Below are 21,762 nucleotides of genomic sequence, written 5' to 3' on the forward strand. Positions count from 1 at the left end.
TCACAAACTTACAAGGCAGGTAAGTCTAGTCTAAAGGTCCGTCAGGTGCAGGGAGACCCCATATTGACTTTTGGGAGATAAATAGGAAGCCATTTGAGAGCAAACTTGCAAAGGTATCAGGTAGAATTCAATGCAGGTTATTTATGTATGCCACAACTGCAGCTCTTGTTTCGTTAGCCTAAAAATGGAAAGTGAGCAAGGTCCCAACTAAAGAAGAATGGCAACTTAAACTGATGGATATCCGCAACTTGTGGATCTAACATATAGAATAAGAGAACAAGAACACCACATGTTTAAAGAGGATTGGGAAGTGTTTATTGAATATATGGAGGGAAATTGTGTATATTTGAAAATGTGAGCAGCATTAAGATAAATCCAACAGTGTGGATGCAATAATGGAATACCGAATGGTTTAGTTTATGTAAAAAATATGCAGGGATTTATATCGTGCAAAATGAACCATGGAAAGAGAGGAAGGGAAGTCACTGATATTTTAAGGCTGCTTAGGTGAATTTTCTAAAATGTAAAACAGAAATTTAATAAAAATTATATAGATATAAAGAATTCAATGCAGCACTAAGTATGCATGCATGGAATGAGGTTCACTCGTACAACAGGACTTCCTCCACACCCCGCGTTTTAGAGTTTTCCCCGACCCTCCAAAGCAGATTTAAAGGGTGTGTGGGTCACACAGGGGGAGGTGAAACCCACAACGAACGATCTAGATACAGTGCTGATTCATTCATTATTGAATGTCATTTGTACCTTATGGCTGTTGTATTGATCCTGCTGCATTATTGCATTTATTAAATTATTGTTGGCATCCTTCTGTCTCAAGAGACAATGGAGTCCACTTCCAAGGGTGAAGTCAAACCGCTGCACTAGTGCAGACCTGGGCAGTGTGTATGGAGGTCCTGGGCTGGCCAGACAACAAAGCCCCCCTCTTGGCCTCGCTGATGTGGTCCAAGGGAAAGCAGAGCAACACATTTGGCACCAGCTTGACTGCAGGAGTTGCCAAAAGGAGACATACAAGGCGCCACCCAAACATCTTAAGCACTCCACTCTTTAGCCTTTTTCTTCTCCCAAAGATATCCCACAAGGCAGCAGAGGTTTAGGGTCAGAGTTTTCCATCTCCTAGATGTGCTACCTTCCCAGGTTGACAACCCCATCTTCCCTCACTTCTATTTCTTGTATTAAAGGTAAAGGGTCCCCTGACCATTAGGTCCAGTTGTGGCCATCTCTGGGGTTGTGGCGCTCATCTCGCTTTATTGGCCGAGGGAGCCGGCGTACAGCTTCCGGGTCATGTGGCCAGCATGACTAAGCCGCTCCTGGTGAACTAGAGCAGCACACGGAAACGCCATTTACCTTCCCCCCGGAGCGGTACCTATTTATCTACTTGCACTTTGACATGCCTTTGAACTGCTAGGTTGGCAGGAGCAGGGACCGAGCAACGGGAGCTCATCCCGTTGCGGGGATCTGAACCGCTGACCTTCTGATCGGCAAGTCCTAGGCTCTGTGGTTTAACCCACAGCGCCACCCGCATCCCATTTCTTGTATTAGGGCTGCAATAAAAGTGGCTACATCAATTACTTTAAACGATTCTTCTCATAGTAGAAGAGGGAGTGTCCCTCTCCTTTCCATGTTAAGAGGGCATCACACACAAACTTTATACACATGGGATGGTGCTTAGAGTCCCAGGAAGCACTCTTGCAGGGATGATGAATTTAATTCATAGTTTACAAGCTAAAGAACCACAAAACCAGTAAGTCCAAGCAGCCAACATCAGCAGAATTTTTAAAACCTGTTATGGCTTAATGTGATGAGTTATGACTAAGCCTTTTGTCATACATGTGGTCAAATTCAAAATTTATTTACGGCTGTAGGCCCATACAATTAAAACAACACATAAATAACAACTTGTGCACGTGGGAAAAACAGCCGCTAAAACACCACTATAACAATAAAATACAATACGATAGAATGGCATACTACGCCTTAGTTAGCTTGTAGTGCTCCTTGGCGTCTCTTTTGGGTAAGGACAGCGACCAGGAACCTTGCCACTTTCAGGGTCGTATGAGTATCCTTATCCTGCAAGATTTGGGCAAGGTGGAATTTTGGTGGGGTACCCTCTAGTTTCTGTATGATTGGTCCCAACAAATTTGCCCGTGGCACATTGAACAGGGGGCAAGTGAACATAATGTGCCGGAGCGACTCCAGTGTCTCCTTATCACATTCGCACGTGGCGGGGGCTTGGCCCTTTGAGAATCTGTGTCTCAGGACGTTGGAGGGAAAAACGTTGAACCTCGCTTTGGTGAAGGCCAGTCTATGGGCAACAGACAAAAGGGAGGAGAGGTATGATGGAACGCAGTAAGTTAAAGTGATCCCGATGTTCTGGGGCGAACAAACACCTCCCCCCCAGCATATAATTTCGCTGTAGATCGATGTCATCCAGTCTTTGGCGGATCAGTCTTTGAGCAGTAATGTGGTCCTTTCTCTTCTCCATTTTTGGCATGCCTGCATGAAATTTGGATGTCTTAAACTTTGGCACCAAAGCATGGCTCCCAAGGGGGAAACTGCAGCTGCTTTGCTCCTCCCTGGCTTTTCAGGTCAGCAGAGCACAACAACTCAGCCAGAGTCTGGCCTAACATGTCATATGAACCCAGGATCATGGTGAAGACCTTTCCTACAAAGCCACAATCTGTACACAAGGTTTGATGGATGGTTGCTCAAGGTGTGCTCTCACCAGGACCCAGCAAATTCACATGATGTGCGAACCAAACCACTGTGTTATGTCAATGCTTGTAACCATAGCTTTCTGGTTCTGATAAAAAGGGAAACTTATAGTTACTAGAAGACTTTTGCACATTGTTCAGATGTATCACAGAGGGAAGAAAAAAAAGAGGCTCTTGTAACCGGAACAAAACTCATTTCTATCATGGCTCATGCAGCCGAGATATGATCATCTGAACATAGCCCTGTGATTTGACATGCTGAGCATGCTGGATGGTTATACCTCTCAGAATATAGTTTAAGGGGTTTAAGAAAACTACTACCCCTTACGGTTACATAAAAAACTTTTTGTTGCCTCCTCCTCCGCATTTGAGTAAAAACTCTCAGTAAGTTTAGCATCACACTGGGACTTCTAGCAGCTCATTGCTCTATCACACCCACCCACAAGTCCTGCCTTGCTCAAGTGCACAGCTTTTTATACACACTGCAGGTAGAGCAGTCCCCTTTAAACCAATTAACATATAACAATATTACTTAAGCTAGGGGACTATTAAAAGCCAACCACCTGGTTGTAGCCTTCTACAAGTCCTCTGCTCAAAAAACGGAAAGAGGAGAGGAGCGTGCGCAACTTTCAAAGATGGTGCTGAAAAGATGGGCTCCAGAAGAAAAGAAAAAATTGCTCAACTAAATAGAAAACACACACATTCTTCTTTCTTCTTTGGCAATCACTCGTAGCCGAGTAAGATTGTCTTCCATAAACACGGTCTTAACAGTGAGTCCATAAGTGACTGTGGAGGCCAATTCTGGAGCCACATCTTTCCATAGTGGGGACATGGGTTTCTGGGTGGGAGTTGATAATGGAGAGGGTTTGCCAAGTGTGCCTTCCTCTTAGCACGTTTCGTCCTGAGTTTAAGCGTCTTCAAAGTCCATGACACATTTGGTAAAGGCTGTTCTCCAATTGGACCACTCATAGGCCAGTGTTTCCCAGTTGTCCATGTTTATACTACATTTTTTTTATATTTGCCTTGAGAGTGTCTTTAAACCTCTTTTGTTGACCACCAGCATTACACTTTCCATTTTTAAGTTTGGAATAGAGTAGTTGCTTTGGGAGACGATAATCAGGCATCCACACAACATGACCAGTCCAACAAAGCACATTAAAGGCGCTTGGAAGGGCTTGTTTAGCACTTTCATACACATGTGCAGCTTCTCAAGCCATAGGCCCATGAAACTTGTATGGTCCAGTTGTACTGGGAGTGACTCTACAGGAGACCAGGCAGAGAAGGCTTTTCCCCCCACTTGCTAATAGAGGTCCTAACTCAGGCATCCCCAACCTACAGCCCTCCAGATGTTTTGGCCTACAACTCCCATGATCCCTAGCTAACAGGACCAGTGGTCAGGGATGATGGGAACTGTAGTCCAAAACACCTGGAGGGCTGAAGGTTGGGGGTGCCTGTCCTAACTGGAGATAGCAGAGGTTGAAATTGCAACCTTCTGCATGCAGACCCATCCAAGACAGTATGAAAGTGTTGCATTGTTACTATATTTGTTATTATTACTATATTTGCTACTGTTTTGCTACATTGTTATGGCATTGTTACAAAATTCTTTTGCTCTGTTATGCAATTGTTTCTGCAGTTCCTATTTGAAATGCATTCCTGTTTTCCTCGTTGCGAACCACTTTGAGCATGAATTTTTGTGGAAAAGCAGCCTACAAATAAAAGGAATGAGGATACGCCCACCTATTCTATTATAAGCGTTCCACGCTAACACCAGAAAAGGCACTTTGTTTCCAGTGCTCATGTTGTCAAAATATATCCCTCAAATACTTTTGACCCTGCTCAAATATCACAGAAACACAGTCTTCCAAAGGTGAGAGGACCCAGTCTGTAATCTGGGATAGGATACTAAATTCTGATATAGCCTCTACCCCTGCTCCTTAAGGAAGTCCCCCTTTAATTTGTTGCCACTTCATTCCTCATATTGGACATGGACACAGCCAGTCTGGGGTGGAGCACAGAAGGAGTCTGGGATGTTTTCTTGAGGCCAATCTGCAAGTTGCCCTGCTCTCCTTCTTGACATTAGTAGCATTAGAAGCAGCCCTTAGCGGAACAGCATCTCACTTGCACTCAAAATTAGGAAAAACATATTCAGTGGTCTATCAAAGCATAAGATAAGGAAGTGTCCCTAATATCACTCTTTACCCAGGACAGAAAGAGGTTGATTCGAAAGACCAGAAAGCAGGGAAGAAGTTGTTAGTGTGCTAACTTCCAGTGTGAACATCTTATCTTACAAACCACAGAGAAACAAATATCACTTGAATGACGACAATAACGGGGGTACATTTATGTGGTAGTAGACAGGAATTTCCTGTTTCAAGCTCAAGTCTGGCCAAGGACTTCCTGTTTCTTTCTTGCTTGGAAGGATACACTAGACGTGCCAGCCATTTCTTTCCCCAACAGCCACTGTAAAGTAAAGTAAAGTAAAGTAAAGTAAAGTAAAGTAAAGTAAAGGGACCCCTGACCATTAGGTCCAGTTGTGGCCGACTCTGGGGTTGCAGCACTCATCTTGCTTTATTGGCCGAGGGAGCCGGCGTACAGCTTCTGGGTCATGTGGCCAGCATGACTAAGCTGCTTCTGGCGAACCAGAGCAGCGCTTGGAAATGCCGTTTACCTTCCCGCTGGAGCGGTACCTATTTATCTACTTGCATTTTCGAACTGCTAGGTAGGCAGGAGCAGGGACTGAGCAACGGGAGCTCACCCCGTCACGGGGATTCGAACCACCGACCTTCTGATCAGCAAGTCCTAGGCTCTGTGGTTTAACCCACAGTGCCACCCATGTCCCTAACAGCCACTGTACACCCCTCCAAAAAAAATGCTTTCAGATACAGTCTTGGAAGTCGAACAGAATCCATTTAGGAAGCCCATTCAACTTCCAAAACATTTGGATACCAAAGCACAGCTTCTGATTGGCTGCAAGAAGCTCCTGAAGCCAATTGGAAGCCACAGAAGCCATGCCGGACATTTGGCTTCCGAAAATCGTTCGAAAACTGGAACACTCACTTTTTGATCGTTTGGGAGCTGAAACGTTCAGCAACTAAGCTGTCTGAGATCCAAGGTATGACTGTACTGCAGATGTCATCCCAAAAGTCTTGGGTAAATTCTGTTAGAACTACCTTACATTCTTATGGGATTAATACTGCAGTTTTATTCTACTTTTCCTTCCAGTAGTTAAGCAGATGTTTAGAGAGAGAATGTGTCTCTATTCTAAGCAGTAGGATTTCTCCTCAATCACACAAATGCCTTATTCCTATTGGCATCTATTATATAACGTGGCATTTGGCCTGGAGAATTACTTTATAACCCTTACTGTGGCTCCTTCAAGAAAAGGAGCTTTATATGAACATCCAAGGCACAAACCTCTTACTCCTATTCTTCTGTCCACATCAAACACACCCCTCTTGGACCAGATATGGACATTGCAGACAGGCAAAGATGTACCCATCACCCTAGCAGGAAAATTCACTCTGGCAGCTACTAAAATACAAGCCAGACTCTAAAAAGGCTGATGGGATGTTATTTTGTTTTAATCTATTTTTAACACCTATATAGCTTGCTAAATAAGGCAAACCATGCCCCCTAGTCGACCGGATTGGTCGTCTGGGGGTGTGACACTGCCGGGATTCCCTATGACATAGGTGGCATTGCCACGCCCCCCGCTGTACACAGGAAGAGTGCGTCGTCTGCTTGCAACACCGCCCCCCATGGAGGGGGAACGACTTTATGGGAACACTTTGCAAAATTGGTAAATAAATGTAAATACAACTGAAAGGAGAACAAATGCATCAACTGGCAGATTTAATTCAAATGTAGATAAAGGCAGTGGGACGTGGGTGGCGTTGTGGGTTAAACCACAGAGCCTAGGACTTGCCGATCAGAAGGTCGGCGGTTCGAATTCCCGCAACGGGGTGAGCTCCTGTTGTTCGGTCGTTCTCCTGCCAACCTAGCAGTTCGAAACATGTCAAAGTGCAAGTAGATAAATAGGTACCGCTCCGGCGGGAAGGTAAACGGCGTTTCTGTGCACTGCTCTGGTTTGCCAGAAGCAACTTAGTCATGCTGGCCACATGACCCGGAAGCTGTACGCTGGCTCCCTCAGCCAATAAAGCGAGATGAGCACCGCAACCCCAGAGTCGGTCACAACTGGTCAGGGATCCCTTTACCTTTTTAGCTTGCTGTGTAGGGGCAATGAGTGATTTGTATCAGAAAGGGGAGAGAGGAGCATTGCGTTTCTTTTTGTATATATGCTTGTTGAATGTCTTAAATTGATTTGTTTGCTGTATTTACATTGTGCTGGCTTATAGCTTTAGAGAATGAAGTTTTATTCATTCAATACAAACTCAGCCATTCTTAAATCTCATTGAAATCAATAGAGATGTTAGTAGCAATCAAGTTTCCTATAACGCAGAACTAGTTCACACAGCCTGATAAACCCCTTAATGCTTTACCCATCAACACAGAGATTGATGCCATTTCACACCTCTCCTAGCGTGCTCAGGAGCAACAAGTCACAGTCCCTGGTTTCATTGCATCTAAACTGGAAATAGAGATCTGTCTTGGGCAAACAAAATATGACTGTAAGCTAAGGTTTATCCTTGGCTTACCAATCACAGATTGAGTGAAGCATACTATAATCTCCAGTTTGGACATAACACTAAGATAAAGATTGTGGTTTGTGGCTCCCATCCACACTAGGGAAGCGACAAACCATTAGTGGTAACTACAGTTAATGGTTGATGGTGACAGCAGCACCGAAATTAAAAGATGCCTGCTTCTTGGGAGAAAAGCAATGACAAACCTAGACAGCCTCTTAAAAAGCAGAGACATCACCTTGCTGACAAAGATCCGTATAGTTACAGCTATGGTTTTCCCAGTCGTGATGTATGGAAGTGAGAGCTGGACCATAAAGAAGGCTGATCGCCAAAGAATGGATGCTTTTGAATTATGGTGCTGGAGGAGACTCTTGAGAGTCCCATGGACTGCAAGAAGATCAAACCTATCCAATCTTAAGGAAATCAGCCCTGAGTGCTCACTGGAAGGACAGGTCCTGAAGCTGAGGCTCCAATACTTTGGCCACCTCATGAGAAGAGAAGACTCTCTTGAAAAGACCCTGGTGTTGGGAAAGATGGAGGGCACAAAGAGAAGGGGACAACAGAGGACGAGATGGTTGGACAGTGTTCTCGAAGCTACCAGCATGAGTTTGACCAAACTGCGGGAGGCAGTGGAAGACAGGAGTGCCTGGTGTGCTCTGGTCCAGGGGGTCACGAAGAGTCGGACACAACTAAACAACTAAACAACAACAACATTAACTACAGTTCACTATGTTGTGTGAACGCAGTCGGCCTCTGCCAAAGGCAGAACTTGAATTCAAGTCTCCCTTCAGTCAAGAGTTTCGTTCATTGTATCACACTGGCTTTACAAATCTTAAAGATAAAATAAAGTTGGCCATTAAGAAAAACAAAAATAAACAAGACCCAGATAACACACCTTTTTTTTTTTTTAGAATAACTGTCCTATAGTCTTTTCCTGACCTGGCAAAATGTCAAAGACTATTTTCAGTGAGATTATTCAGAAGAAGGCAATCGTTAGACCACTGTCTAACTGCTGTTGCAGACTCCAGTTCCCAACAGCCCCAGTCAGGTACAGTGGTACCTTGGATTAAGAACTTAATTTGTTCCAGAGGTCTATTCTTAACCTGAAACTGTTCTTAACGTGAGGTACCACTTTAGCTAATGGGGCCTCCCGCTGCCGCCGCACAATTTCTGTTTTCATCCTGAAGCAAAGTGCTTAACCCAAGGTACTACTTCCGGGTTAGCGGAGTTTGTAACCTGAATAACTTTTTCAAAGCTGATTTCTATTGTGCTCAACTACACATCAACATAGTCCCAATATTAAATGCTGGGGAGGATTGAAGTTTCCTTTCCAGGAAACCATGCATTTCTCCACATTTCCACCCTCTCTGAATGACCTAGACAAGGGAACATGTTTCTGTGGCAGGATAAAAGCACATGGCTCTTCTCCAGAATTCAACTAAAGGCGGGTGGGCTTAATTCCTCTATGCTGAAATAATATTGCTGGTATTTTTCTGCCACTTCAGCCAAGTGAAATATGCAATAATTGAGATAATAAAGGATGTGTATTCCTACAGAGCCTGTTCACCCTATGGCAAACAGAACGTTCCTTCAAGCCGTCTCTTCTCCAAGTTACACTTCTAAATATGCTATGCACGTATGAAGTATAAACGACACATGTTGCTTTAAAGATTTATGGAGTATGCTCCATGAAGGATGTGTGTTACCTGTTTTCGGTTTTCCTCCACCACATCTTCTCCCCATATATGTTATTCCTCTCTTCTTTGCCTATGGAACCTTCATATTCTTGTTAGCTAAAGAGCCAGTTTGATGGCTATGGAACCTTCATATTCTTGTTAGCTAAAGAGCCAGTTTGATCCCAAAGGGATCTATGGACAAAAACGTATGAGCTGAACAAACTGGGTTGCATCCATGGGTTCTCCTCAATACACAGAAAAGCTTTTTTTTTTGTAATCCAGTGGAGGCTTCTGTCAGTTTAATAGTGAGGGAGGGCATTTCGATCAATTCTGCCTCTCGCTCCTACACTCAGCTCCCTACACTAACTTTCATGCTATTCTGAAAGTTCCCCAACATGTAAAAGGTAAAGGTAAAGGACCCCTGCAGAGTTAAGTCCAGTCAAAAGTGACTATGGGGTTGCGGCGCTCATCTCGCTTGCAGGCCGAGGGAGCCGGCATTTGTCCACACAGAGAGCTTTCCGAGTCATGTGGCCAGCATAACTAAACCACTTCTGGTGCAACAGAACATCGTGATGGAAGCCAGAGCACATGGAAGCGCTGTTTACCTTCCTGCCACAGTGGTACCTGTTTGTCTACTTGTACTGGCATGCTTTCGAACTGTTAGGTTGGCAGGAGCTCGGACAGAGCAACGGGAGCTCACCCCGTCGCGGGGATTCAAACTGCCAACCTTCTGTTCGGCAAGCTCAAGAGTCTCAGTGGTTTAGACCACAATGCCACCCGCATCCAACACGTAGCACCCAACACATAGCAGCAGCCAGCAGGGGCCCTGCATAGAGGCTCTTATGAAGGGTTTGAATTGCTGGATCAACTGGCCCAGTATAGAAGAAGAAAACAAAAAGCAAGCCCTTTGGGAACTATGAAGAGTCTCAGCCCTAGCCAAAATCCTTCGGATGAGAATGTAAAAAAATGTAAGTAACTGAAACAGTGAGGTGAGCCATCTGAGAATTCTGCAGGAACTCTGCTTCCCAGCCACTAGACAAGACATGGCAGGAAGTCTGGTCCCCCTCCTTGCTTCCTGACCACACTGGGAGACCAACTGGAAGGTTGAAGAATGTCCTTTCTCCTTGAGAGAAGGCAAAGAAGATTGGTGTTCAGCTCTTCTTGGCAGTGTGAAAAAATACAGTGTTCAACTAGGTTTGACTCAAAGTGTTGTTGTTGTCGTTTAGTCGTGTCCAACTTGTGACCCCATGGACCAGAGCACGCCAGGCACTCCTGTCCTCCACTGCCTCCCGCAGTTTGGTCAAACTCATGCTGATAGCTTCGAGAACACTGTCCAACCGTCTCATCCTCTGTTGTCCCCTTCTCCTTGTGCCCTCCATCTTTCCCAACATCAGGGTCTTTTCCAGGGAGTCTTGTCTTCTCATAAGGTGGCCAAAGTATTGGAGCCTCAGCATCAGGACCTGTCCTTCCAGTGAGCACTCAGGGCTGATTTCCAAAAGAATGGATAGGTTTGTTCTTCTTGCAGTCCATGGGATTCTCAAGAGTCTCCCCCAGCACCATAATTCAAAAGCATCAATTGACTCAAAGTAGCCCCACTGAAATCAACAGACTTAACTTAGTTATGTTCAGTAAATTCAGTGGGTACTGCTAAGCTGACTACAACCCAAACAGTTAAAAAGCAGGGAAATGCTGAAAAACAAAGGGCTTTTTTTTGGTAGCTAAAGTTACTTGTATCAATGTTGAAAAGGTTCCTGTGGGTTTCATTTAATCTGACCTTCCCAAACATCACTTACACGAAAGCACAATAAGGACTAAACCATCTCAACAGTTCCATGGAGAACGGCATCTGAACAGGGATAGACTAGGCTCCATACATCTGAATGCAAAGCTCAGAAAAAGGGCTTTAGTAAAGCGAAATTGCAGAGGTAGCATTTATATAGAACAGCTGGAGCACATTAAACTCTGCCTCTCTCTTGCTTTGTCCCTGGGGTTGAAAAACTTGCCATGTAGCCAGGAAGTAGCCCCACACTACACTGCACAAGGCAGGAATCCCTGAAATATCAAGAATCAACTACAAAGGGTTACAAAAGAATATATTTACATATATGTGGTGCTTGCTCAAAAGCCCATAGAAAAGAATAGACAGTGTCTGCTGCGTTAAATGTAATTCACAAGGCACCCCCCCATGTTTATTTCACAAAGTGTGAGGCAGAAAGCAAGACATATTTTCAGCAGGGAACAACCCAGACTCTGAATTACTCCTGGTTCATTTGAAGCTAAAAAGATCCTCACATTATCCTCCATGACTCAAGGTCCATCAGGTCAAAGGCATTTGAAGTTTCACTCATTTTTGAGTGTACAGCTTTCTTTGCACTGAATAGGTTTGTTTGGGAATTCCTCTATATTAAACAGAAGAATTTCTTGCCAATACTAAATGAGCATTAAGAGTTTGTGACAGAGCGGGAGAAAACACAAGGCAGACTGGTCCAAATTCACATTGTCTGTCCACATTCAAATTGCAGATAGAAAGCTAAAGGTAAGAGCCCCATCTAAATACAAAACTATTATGTACTTCATCGAAAGAAACTAAGATCATGGCCATTGGTCCCATCACCTCCTGGCAAATAGAAGAGGAAGGAATGGAGGCAGTGAAAGATTTTACTTTCTTGGGCTCCATGATCACTGCAGATGGTGACAGCAGTCACGAAATTAAAAGACGCCTGCTTCTTGGGAGAAAAGCAATGACAAACCTAGACAGCATCTTAAAAAGCAGAGACATCACCTTGCCAACAAAGATCCATATAGTAAAAGCTATGGTTTTCCCAGTAGTGATGTATGGAAGTGAGAGCTAGACCATAAAGAAGGCTGATCGCCGAAGAATTGATGCTTTTGAATTATGGTGCTGGAGGAGACTCTTGAGAGTCCCATGGACTGCAAGAAGATCAAACATATCAATTCTTAAGGAAATCAGCCCTGAGCGCTCACTGGAAGGACAGATCCTGAAGCTGAGGCTCCAATACTTTGGCCACCTCATGAGAAGAGAAGACTCTCTTGAAAAGACCCTGATGTTGGGAAAGATGGAGGGCACAAAGAGAAGGGGACAACAGAGGACGAGATGGTTGGACAGTGTTCTCGAAGCTACCAGCATGAGTTTGACCAAACTGCGGGAGGCAGTAGAAGACAGGAGTGCCTGGCATGCTCTGGTCCATGGGGTCATGAAGAGTTGGACACGACTAAACGGCTAAACAACAAATTGCGTACTTTAAATACATTTTCTAAGTGATTAATGCCACTGCTATTTAAGAAGGAAATATTGGGTCCGGTACGCAGGGATGCTACTTGGATACCGGTGAGAAAATTCCTGCACCTCTGAGATCCCTGTGCCCCCACATTCACAAGGCCTAGTGAATGTTTGTAACACCTCCACATACAATGGTGCATCCCACCCAGAGCTGCTTCTTTATTTATTTATTTATTTATTCATTCATTCATTCATTCATACATACATGTAATGGTTGTGAGGGGTTACTTGTGCGTAAATTGCCTTCCGTTTAGTTAGTTTGCTTGCCCAACCATGCTTAGGGTCAGAGCTCGCCCTCCATGACCTGTTAGTCACTTGCAGAATCCGAGAGTGGGCGTCTCTTGAACCTCTTCCAGCATAAAAGCTGTTTGACCCCGAGTCTCCTCCTCTGTTCCCTGCGTGGAACGCATCTGCGCAAGTAAGGGGAAGGCAGGGGCGTCCCAGCGCTCTCTCCACTAGTTTTGGGTGAAGGGTTTTGGAGCCCTGTCACCAATTCCTCCATCTCCCTCTCTTCTCTATGGGTGTTACGCTGAAATCCTTCCCCCCTGCTAGTCCCCTCTCCAGCATCGCTCGGGAGCCCTGCCTCCGTTTCTTGCTCTGATGGCAGTTCCCTGACAATACATACATACATACATACCCCACCCATCTTGCTGGTTTTGCCCAGCCACTCTGGGAGGCTCCCAACAGAATATTAAAAACAGAATAAAACATCAAACATTAAAAACTTCCCTAAACAGGGATGCCTTCAGATGTCTTCTAAAAGTCAGAGAGTTGTTTATTTCCTTGACATCTGAGGAGAGACCGTTCCACAGGGCAGGCACCACTACTGAGAAGGCCCTCTGCCTGGTTCCCTGTAGCTTCACTTCTCACAGTGAGGAAACTGCCAGAAGGCCCAAAGGAGCTGGACCTCAGTGTCTGGGCAGAATGATGGGGGTGGAGACACTCCTTCAGATACACTGGACCAAGGCCATTTAGGGCTTTAAAGGTCAGCACCAACACTTTGAATTGTGCTCGGAAATGTACTGGGAGCCAATGTGCGGGTGTTATCTGGTCTCGGGGGCCACTCCCATTTACCAGTCTAGCTGCTGCATTCTGGATTAGTTGTAGTTTCCGGGTCACCTTCAAAGGCAGCCCAAAACATGAGCTGAACACCTCTGCCTGCTTATGTGGAAAGACATTTGACTGAACCCACTGAATTCACTCACAAGCAAACACACATAGGGAAAATAACCAGACAACAGTAGTGTTTGAACACGGCAGTTTTTCATTCCCGGAGCACGTACCATGGAGGTTCTTTTTTTCAAATAGCATATTTTCATACCTCAACATTCAGAGAAATAAATGCCTCCTTGTTGCTAACCCTGATAGTGTAAAAGTAAAGGAACTGCCACATCTCCAGGCTCTTCTGACTGATCTAGCAGGCAGCAGAAGCAACCTTCCCTAAGGAGCTACAGTACTGAGGTGGAATCTCTGCTTGCATACCACTGAGGAATTTCAAACAGACAGGAAACCCGGAAAGGGTTACAGCCTACAGACAGAATATCTCAAAACACACAGACACAATGGCAGGAAGGACCGACAACTAATTATATGCAAAGTGTGGCTCGGTTGCACTAAAATAACTGTGCTAGTCTAAATAAGAATTTTAGGAAAGGATTATGGGAAGGGGAAAGGGGAGCTGCTAAGTTTGGGTGTGGGCACATTCTCCAAGAGCAGTAAACTCAAACGACAGTGTGTGCCACTTGTGTGCTGTCCACCCTGCCAACTCACTTTACTCTCCACGAATCTCCACAAAAGCGAAGGGGCATGCTCTGCTCAGCTGCTAGACCTACGTGCAAGAGTGAACTACTGCTGTTGGAGACCTTAAGTGTGAATGCAGACTTGGGGTGTATTTTTAAGGTGGCGCGATTTTCCTGCATTCAGCAGAAAGTCCTGTATTAACAATCTCCCTTTGTCAACCCACCAAGACAATCCTGCTACAGGAGACAGATCACTCTGCTGTGCGTGATAAATGCTGTAACTGGCATGCCACCTATACATGGGGCAAAAGATTCCTACGTTGCAGGGGGTGGACTAGATGACCCCTAGGGGGCCCTTTCCAACTCTACAGTTCTAGAATCATATACCATACAGCTTTCTCATACCCAGCCATAAGTATCTCCTTGCTTTTCCTAACAAACCAGATACGCATCCGCTGTGCCCCTCCCATCCTAAGCCGTCCACTCCAAAGTCAAGACTAGTTCCTCCTATGCACACAGTGAAGTCAGGTCCACAGGGGTGCCAACTTGAATAAAATATTGGGTGGCCGGTAAGCCCCGCCCCGCATAATCGATCACATGATGCGGGACATGGACATCATTTGAATGGCACCCCCCATCAACTGTGGGGGGCAACCCCCTCAAATATTTTATTGGGGAGGGGCAAAGCACCTCGGCCCCTAGGAGTTGGGACTAACTCTGAACTCCATGGGACTAACTTCTACGTAAAGGTGAAGGAGGATTGGGTTGCGGGTGCGGGGAGAGAAAGCCAAGGAACGAACTACCAAGCCTGTCCTTGAGCTTTTCCCCAAAGTGACATCCAGATTTTCCCGGAAAGGGGATTGCAACTTTGCAGTGCCTTAGCTGCGGTGGGGAGGGAGCGGTGAGAGGCGGGCAGACTCCTGCCGCTCGGGGAACGTCTGCAAATTCTCCGGACGCTCCGGAGAGGCTGGCAGAGCAGTGCCCGCCCGACCGCCCGCCCTGCGTGCGCGCCTACAGCCCCCTCTCCAAGGCACCTCGGGACGCGACGCGCCGTTGCGCCCGCCCTGGCCAAAGCGGACTTACCATCACTGCCGTACTGCTTGCCATTGTTCGCTCCCATCCTGCCGCCTTCATACTCTCGTCCTCCTCCTCCCCGCTACACCCACCATGTCGAACCACAGATAAATGTTTGGGCTGGGGAGGAAGGAGACAAAGAAGATGCGGCGCTGGTTGTTTTTAAAAGGCCACCGCGAAAAGAGGCGCGGCGGAGCGCAGGGGACTTTCTCTAGCCTTTCCTCTCCAGTTGGTTTCTCCCCTCCGCCGCCCTTCAGCCTTTTGCGACGATCGAAACAAACTTAGACTCCTCCAAAAAGAGACTGAACCTCCCAAGCAAAGAGGAGGGGACACCGAGGAAACAAGGGGCAGTAGCTCCAGATGTAATCCACCAGTCGATCAGAGCGCAGGGAAGGTGAGATTGTCAAGCCCAAAGCAAGGAGAGAGACCGAGACGCGCTCCTTCCTCCAGAGCTGGCCGGGGAGTGGCAGAGCCCTTTGCAAGCGCTCCAGCCTCTTTTTTCCCCAGGCTCGGCTCTTGTCTTTTCTCTCCTCCTCCTCTTCCCCCTGGCGGTGAATCGCGGCCACTTGTTAACTAGATTGCTTCTCCAAACACGCGCGCACCCGACGCCGCCGACTTTTGTTACAAGCAGGCGCCTCCTCTCCGTGTCAATCACCGCCCGAGCCTGAGAGAGACCAAGCCAGGGTCGTGGCTGTTTAAAGACACAGCAGCGCGCTGCACCCCCCCCCCTTCCTGGCCAGCCTTTCGGTTTTCGCAGCGGTATTGCATCAGGAACAGCGTTGCGCCCAGAAAGATGTTTCCAATCATGTCTCCCTCCCCTCCTTGAAAGGAAACTCTTCGGAGGAGGGGGTTCTTTTGTTATGGAGTTTGAAATTGTTGGCAGCCGTCTGTCTCGACAGACAATGGAGTGCGCCTCGGGGGTGAAGTCAAACCGCGAAGCGACCTCTCCGGGGCGCATGCCTGGGCAGTGTGTATGGAGGTCATGGACTGCCCAGACAACAAGACTCTCGGCCTCACTGCCAGGGGTACCAGCTTGAATAAAATATTTGGGAGGGCAGGTAAGCCCCACCCCACATAATCAATCACAAGACAAGCCACATACATCCTATCTGAATGGCAATGCTCATCAAATGGGGGGGGGCCTCAAATATATTATTTTGGGGGCCAAAGGGACTTTAAAAGGGTAAAGGTAGTTAAGTCCAGTCGCAAACAACTCTGGGGTTACGGCGCTAATCTCGCTTTACTGGCCGAGGGAGCCAACATTTGTCCACAGTTTTTCCAGGTCATGTGGCCAGCATGACTAATCCGCTTCTGACAAAACCAGAGTAGTGCATGGAAACGCCTTTTACCTTCCCTCTGGAGCGGTACCTATTTATCTACTTGCACTTTGACGTGCTTTTGAACTGGTAGGTTGGCAGGAGCAGGGACCGAGTAATGGGAGCTCACCCCGTCACGGGGATTCGAACTGCCAACCTTCTGATCGGCAAGCCCAAGAGGCTCAGTGCTTTACACCTGTGCTGGGCCCGGGAGTAACCCGAGCAACGCAGTCCAGGTCCGGTCCCGAATCCAAGGGTTCCGCAAAGAGTCAGTCCGACAGGGCCAAGGCAGGACACAAGGCAGGAAACCAGGCAAGGTCAGGCACAGGATCACAGGCAGGCTCTGGCAAACAGCAACTTTTGGAACTTTTCTGCATGACAGTGAAGAAGGAACTGCACCAAGCATCCTTCATAGCCAGTCATTGGCTGTGCTGAATAGTATCAGACAGTGACAGAGGACTTGCAATTTTTAAGAAGGGCTAATGAAAGGGCGTGGTTTTGTGCACATTTTCTGGGGAGCAAAACCCGTTAAAACTTTTCTGGGGAGCAAAACCCGTTAAAACTGCTGAGTAAAGTCAGTCAGCAGCCACACATTCCAGTGAAGGAATGTGGATCTGAATCAAGTCTACTTCTCCCTGGCAAACAGGTTGCAGTGGCAAACTCGGGGAGCTGGAAGGTACGTTTCTTTGAGACGCATGTAAAATAAATAAATAAAGCCAAAATGACAGATTTAAATAAAGAACAGCCAGATTGAGTTTTCACGTAGTTAGCGGCTATATAGTTGACAATTATAATGACAGGCATGATTGACAGGCAGACAGAGGCTGGATTAATCAGGCAGTAATCCCATTGAAACCAGACATTTAATTAAAGCTTCTTCTAGCCGCTTTTGTTGAATCTTTTCCTGGGAGGGGGGCACTGAACATCCTCAGAGGAGTCTATGGAATTGCAAGCACACAATAACCTCCATTAATAAGCCCCTTGATAAATTAAACGGCCAAATTCTTTGGGAGAGAGCTGGAGGAAAAATATGCGGGTGCCTAGGAGCCAAGTTTATAACAATTTAGGGCAAAATTCCCAATCACTAATTTAAACAAAAATTTGCTTTAATAGCCAAGCTGGTGGTCCAGTACAAATTTCTGCTTTTAATTTAGATATTTGAGTTCCGTTTTTGCTTCCATCATCTCCTTGTCCCTTTCCCCAAGGCCCTGGCAACAAGACACTTCTCTAAACATAAAAAGAAGATGCTACAGAAGTCACAATTCCTGCTTAGTACCTGTGTCTGCAGTCACTTAATCAAATAAATTCAGTGAAACAATAAATGTCTGGCTTATCTTACAGGACCCAGGTTTTCTGATCTCCCCCAAAGAGAGGCCTTTTAAAGTTCACGTCTGTAATTTTGAGTTTCCCAACCCCACAAAGGGGGAATAAGATAACTTGTTCACAACGTGCTCTTATGAAGGTTAACTGAAGGTTCCAAGTCCTATGTTCATACTTCCCAACAGTATTTTATTGGGAGGGAGCACTCTTGGTTCGGTCTACAAGGTTCATACTGTAAGGAGCAGAATTTCAGCAGGGCTTTCTCTATCACACTCAGGATAAGCCACAACTGGTGAATTTTCCCCCTTTTGCAAATCTCAGTGCTATAGAGCCTCCTGGACCTTATAACTGAGGCTGGTTTGTGACTAACTATGTACACTAATTCCCAAAACAGCAGCAGCAGAAATACATTGGATGCAGAGTAAACAGGAATCTGTATACGGCCTGTATGAACCAAACTGACAACGCCATGCTGGAGAAAAACTTATGCATTCAGCCACCAGGGATTGTGCATTCTAGCACAGCATGAATGGGAACGAAACCTGATTTGAATCCAGAAACTATTGCAGCAAGAATGTTACTTGGCCCAAAATGGAAAGAAGCAGATGTCCCAGCAAAGGAAGAATGGATACAAAAACTTATGGAATATGCAGAAATGGCAAAACTTACTGGAAGAGTAGGAAATCAAGATAACAAACTTTATATATATAAAAGAATGGAAATGGTTTATTGAATATTTACAGATAAATTATAAACAGATGAAAACATTGGCAGGATTATTGTAATAACCTGAGTATATGTTTAAAGAAGATGAGTAAATGAGCAAATTAAGTTAACTTGGATATGCATAAGATATTAAAAACAAATTTAAGGAACCACAGAAAGAGGGGGGGGAGGAAGTCAAGTTTTGAAATGGCCAAATGGTTGTAAAATTAGTGCAATGTATAAAATTAGTGAAATTTATAAATAAATAAATAAATAAATAAATAAATAAATAAATGATAGATGGAAGATAGATAGATGATAGATAGATAGAGATACAATCCACAAACTATGGCTTAGCTAGGTTGTAGATAGGGTTGAAGTAGTAGACGATTTTGTCTGCCTGGGTTCCACCATAACCGGCTACCTGTCCATTGACACTGAGCTGGACAAGCGCACTTCCAAGGCAGCTTTCTCCAAAAGGGTATAGGATAACGTGATGCTAATATCCAATACCAAGATGAAGAAGGTCCACCAGGCTTGCTTGTTGAGAACGCTGCTTTATGGAAGTGAGCTATGGGCAACGTACAACTGTCAGGACCGATGTCTCCACACCTTCCACAAGCCTATCACATGGCAAGACAGAGTTTCAAACAAAGATGTGCTCTCCCAGTCCCACATTCCTACCTGTTGGGATACTGCTGGGGAGATTGGGGCACTTGGCAGGCCACCAGCCGGTAGCCAGGCGAACTCCGGTACAGCATCAATTAGCGACTCGAGCCTCAAGAAGTCTTCAGAGGACTTGAGCACGCTCTTATCATCAGAGTGAATAAATCTTCACAACGGAAGTGGCGGACAGAGACATGTGTAAGCATGATTTACAGCATTTATTTAGCAGAGTTCAGGAACAAAAGAAAACATGTCTGCTTCCCTTCGTGTCCAGCAAAACACCAATAGCAAAAGCAATATACCAATGGAAGTTCCCAGCAAGCCTGTGCTGGAAGTAAACAGGCATGTGACACACAACAGTCATGCCTGTTCCTTTTAAGGTGGAACGGAACTATATCCTAACACTAGCATGTTCATATGGTCTGAAGCTCAACATCAAAAGGACTAAGATCATGGCCACTGGTCCCATCACCTCCTGGCAAACAGAAGGGGAAGAAATGGAGGCAGTGAGAGATTTTACTTTCTTGGGCTCCATGATCACTGCAGATGGTGACAGCAGCCACAAAATTAAAAGATACCTGCTTCTTGGGAGAAAAGCAATGACAAACCTAGACAGCATCTTAAAAAGCAGAGACATCACCTTGCCAACAAAGGTCCGTATGGTTAAAGCTATGGTTTTCTCAGTAGTGATGTATGGAAGTGAGAGCTGGACCATAAAGAAGGCTGATCGCCGAAGAATTGATGCTTTTGAATTATGGTGCTGGAGGAGACTTTTGAGAGTCCCATGGACTGCAAGAAGATCAAACCTATCCATTCTCAAGGAAATCAGCCCTGAGTGCTCACTGGAAGGACAGATACTGAAGCTAAGGCTCCAATACTTTGGCCACCTCATGAGAAGAGAAGACTCCCTGGAAAAGACCCTGATGTCGGGAAAGATGGAGGGCACAAAGAGAAGGGGATGACAGAGGACGAGATGGTTGGATACTATTCTTGAAGCTACCAGCATGAGTTTGACCAAACTGGGGGAGGCAGTGGAATACAGGAGTGCCTGGTGTGCTCTGATTCATGGGGTTGGACATGACTAAACGACTAAACAACAAAAGCATGTTCACACTTCCCTGTCAGCGACGTCTACTCTGGCTTGGTCGCGTCCACAGAATGGAAGACAGTAAGATCCCCAAGAATGTGCTCTACAGGAAGCTGGCTTCAGGCCCCAGGCCTGTTTCTGCGTTACAAAGATGTCTGCAAACATGAGATGAAGTCTGGCAACATGAACCCCGCCATATAGGAATCCCTTGCAGATGACCACAGAGCCTGGAGACAGACAGACAGGCTGTGTGTCCACAGCAGTGACCAGAGGAGGATTGACCACTGGAAAGACCACAAAGAGTAGAAATGCCATGGTTCATCTGCAGCAGCACGACCAGTCACCTTCACCTGTCCCAGCTGCAACAAAACATGTCTCTCCTGTATCAGTCTATACAACCGCACCAGGCACTGCAACCTTCCAACAGTTTGACTTCACTACTCCATTGTCTCCTGAGAACAAAATAAGGTTGCTGAAGAGTTATGAGATTCTGGTTGATTTATGGAGTTGTGATGAGTTATTTAATGAAAGCCCTTGTCTCAAGGGCTCAGGCAGTGGGGGGAGTTTCAGAACCGCAGTAACTCCTTTGCTACTGTTAGTCAATTGTATAACCGAACAAGGGGCAAATTAGGCATCATTTTACAAGAGAATTGTTCACCATCCAACTAAGAACTTATGTGAATGCATTTATAATGTAAACCAACTAGAACAAGATTGTTAACCAAAACAGTGATTCTATAGCGGGAATCTGCAAGTGGTCTTTAAATGACCCCTCACCCACCATGCCAAATAAAATATATGGTCACACAGCCTGTTTAATACACACACACACACTATTCAGATTCCAATTTAAAAATTTAAAATTTAAAATACTGTAAGCTAGGAGAAAGAGCTCCATGGGAATAATTAAGTTTATGAGGTATGCATGTCACTCTTCTGGTGTGCTTGGTTTTTAATATTAAAAAATGTATTTAGGCCCAAGTGAGTCACCAATAAAATCTCATTGCCATCAACACTATTTTACTTTTTAAAAAAATTCCCGTAACAGTTGTTGAATGGCTGATCAGTTTCCCAGTTCTTAAAAAAGTTTGATTTTCATCAAACCATTTTAAAGAGATGTCCTCAAATTCTGTCAGTTGGCATAACTTCCTTCAAGTTTTAATTGATTACTTTAAAGGTCTATTCTGAAAATCTTGAAAGAATGGCATGATCACTTCTTGTCTCAATTGCACAATTCCCTGATATGAATGTATTTTGGTATGTTGCCGCTTAACGGTAAAAGGTCCCTGAGATTGTTATTTTTAATAATATTTCCAATATCTTGCTCTAATACTTAAAGGATGATGAATTACTGTAATGTCAGTGTAATGTTCACTCATTCATATTTGAACAGCAGTGAGGATTTACCCATCCATTATGTTTTCCTCGTCTTTCAATCTACAAGCCAAATATAATATTCTGATTACTTCTTCTTTTGGACACTACCACGATGACTACATT

The 21,762-nt window shown here is 45.3% G+C and overlaps 1 protein-coding gene across 8 annotated transcripts in view; it reads right to left on the bottom strand.

Moving 5' to 3' along the window:
- FBXL7 (F-box and leucine rich repeat protein 7) overlaps window positions 1–21,762 on the bottom strand; it is a 209,430-nt gene that overhangs the window by 142,230 nt on the left and 45,438 nt on the right. For 7 of the 8 annotated variants that reach the window (XM_083747337.1, XM_083747338.1, XM_083747335.1 and 4 more), the window contains exon 1: window positions 15,178–15,875. The exons of the other annotated variant lie outside the window; for it this stretch is intronic. In XM_083747337.1, coding sequence (XP_083603463.1) covers window positions 15,178–15,214 — 37 coding nt within the window. In that variant the 5' untranslated portion in view covers window positions 15,215–15,875. Of the gene's footprint in view, window positions 1–15,177; window positions 15,876–21,762 lie in introns of those variants that run through there. 8 annotated transcript variants of the gene reach the window in all.

Source organism: Podarcis gaigeae (assembly GCF_964106915.1).
Source record: "Podarcis gaigeae genome assembly, chromosome: 7".
NCBI classification, from domain to species: Eukaryota; Metazoa; Chordata; class Lepidosauria; order Squamata; family Lacertidae; genus Podarcis; species Podarcis gaigeae.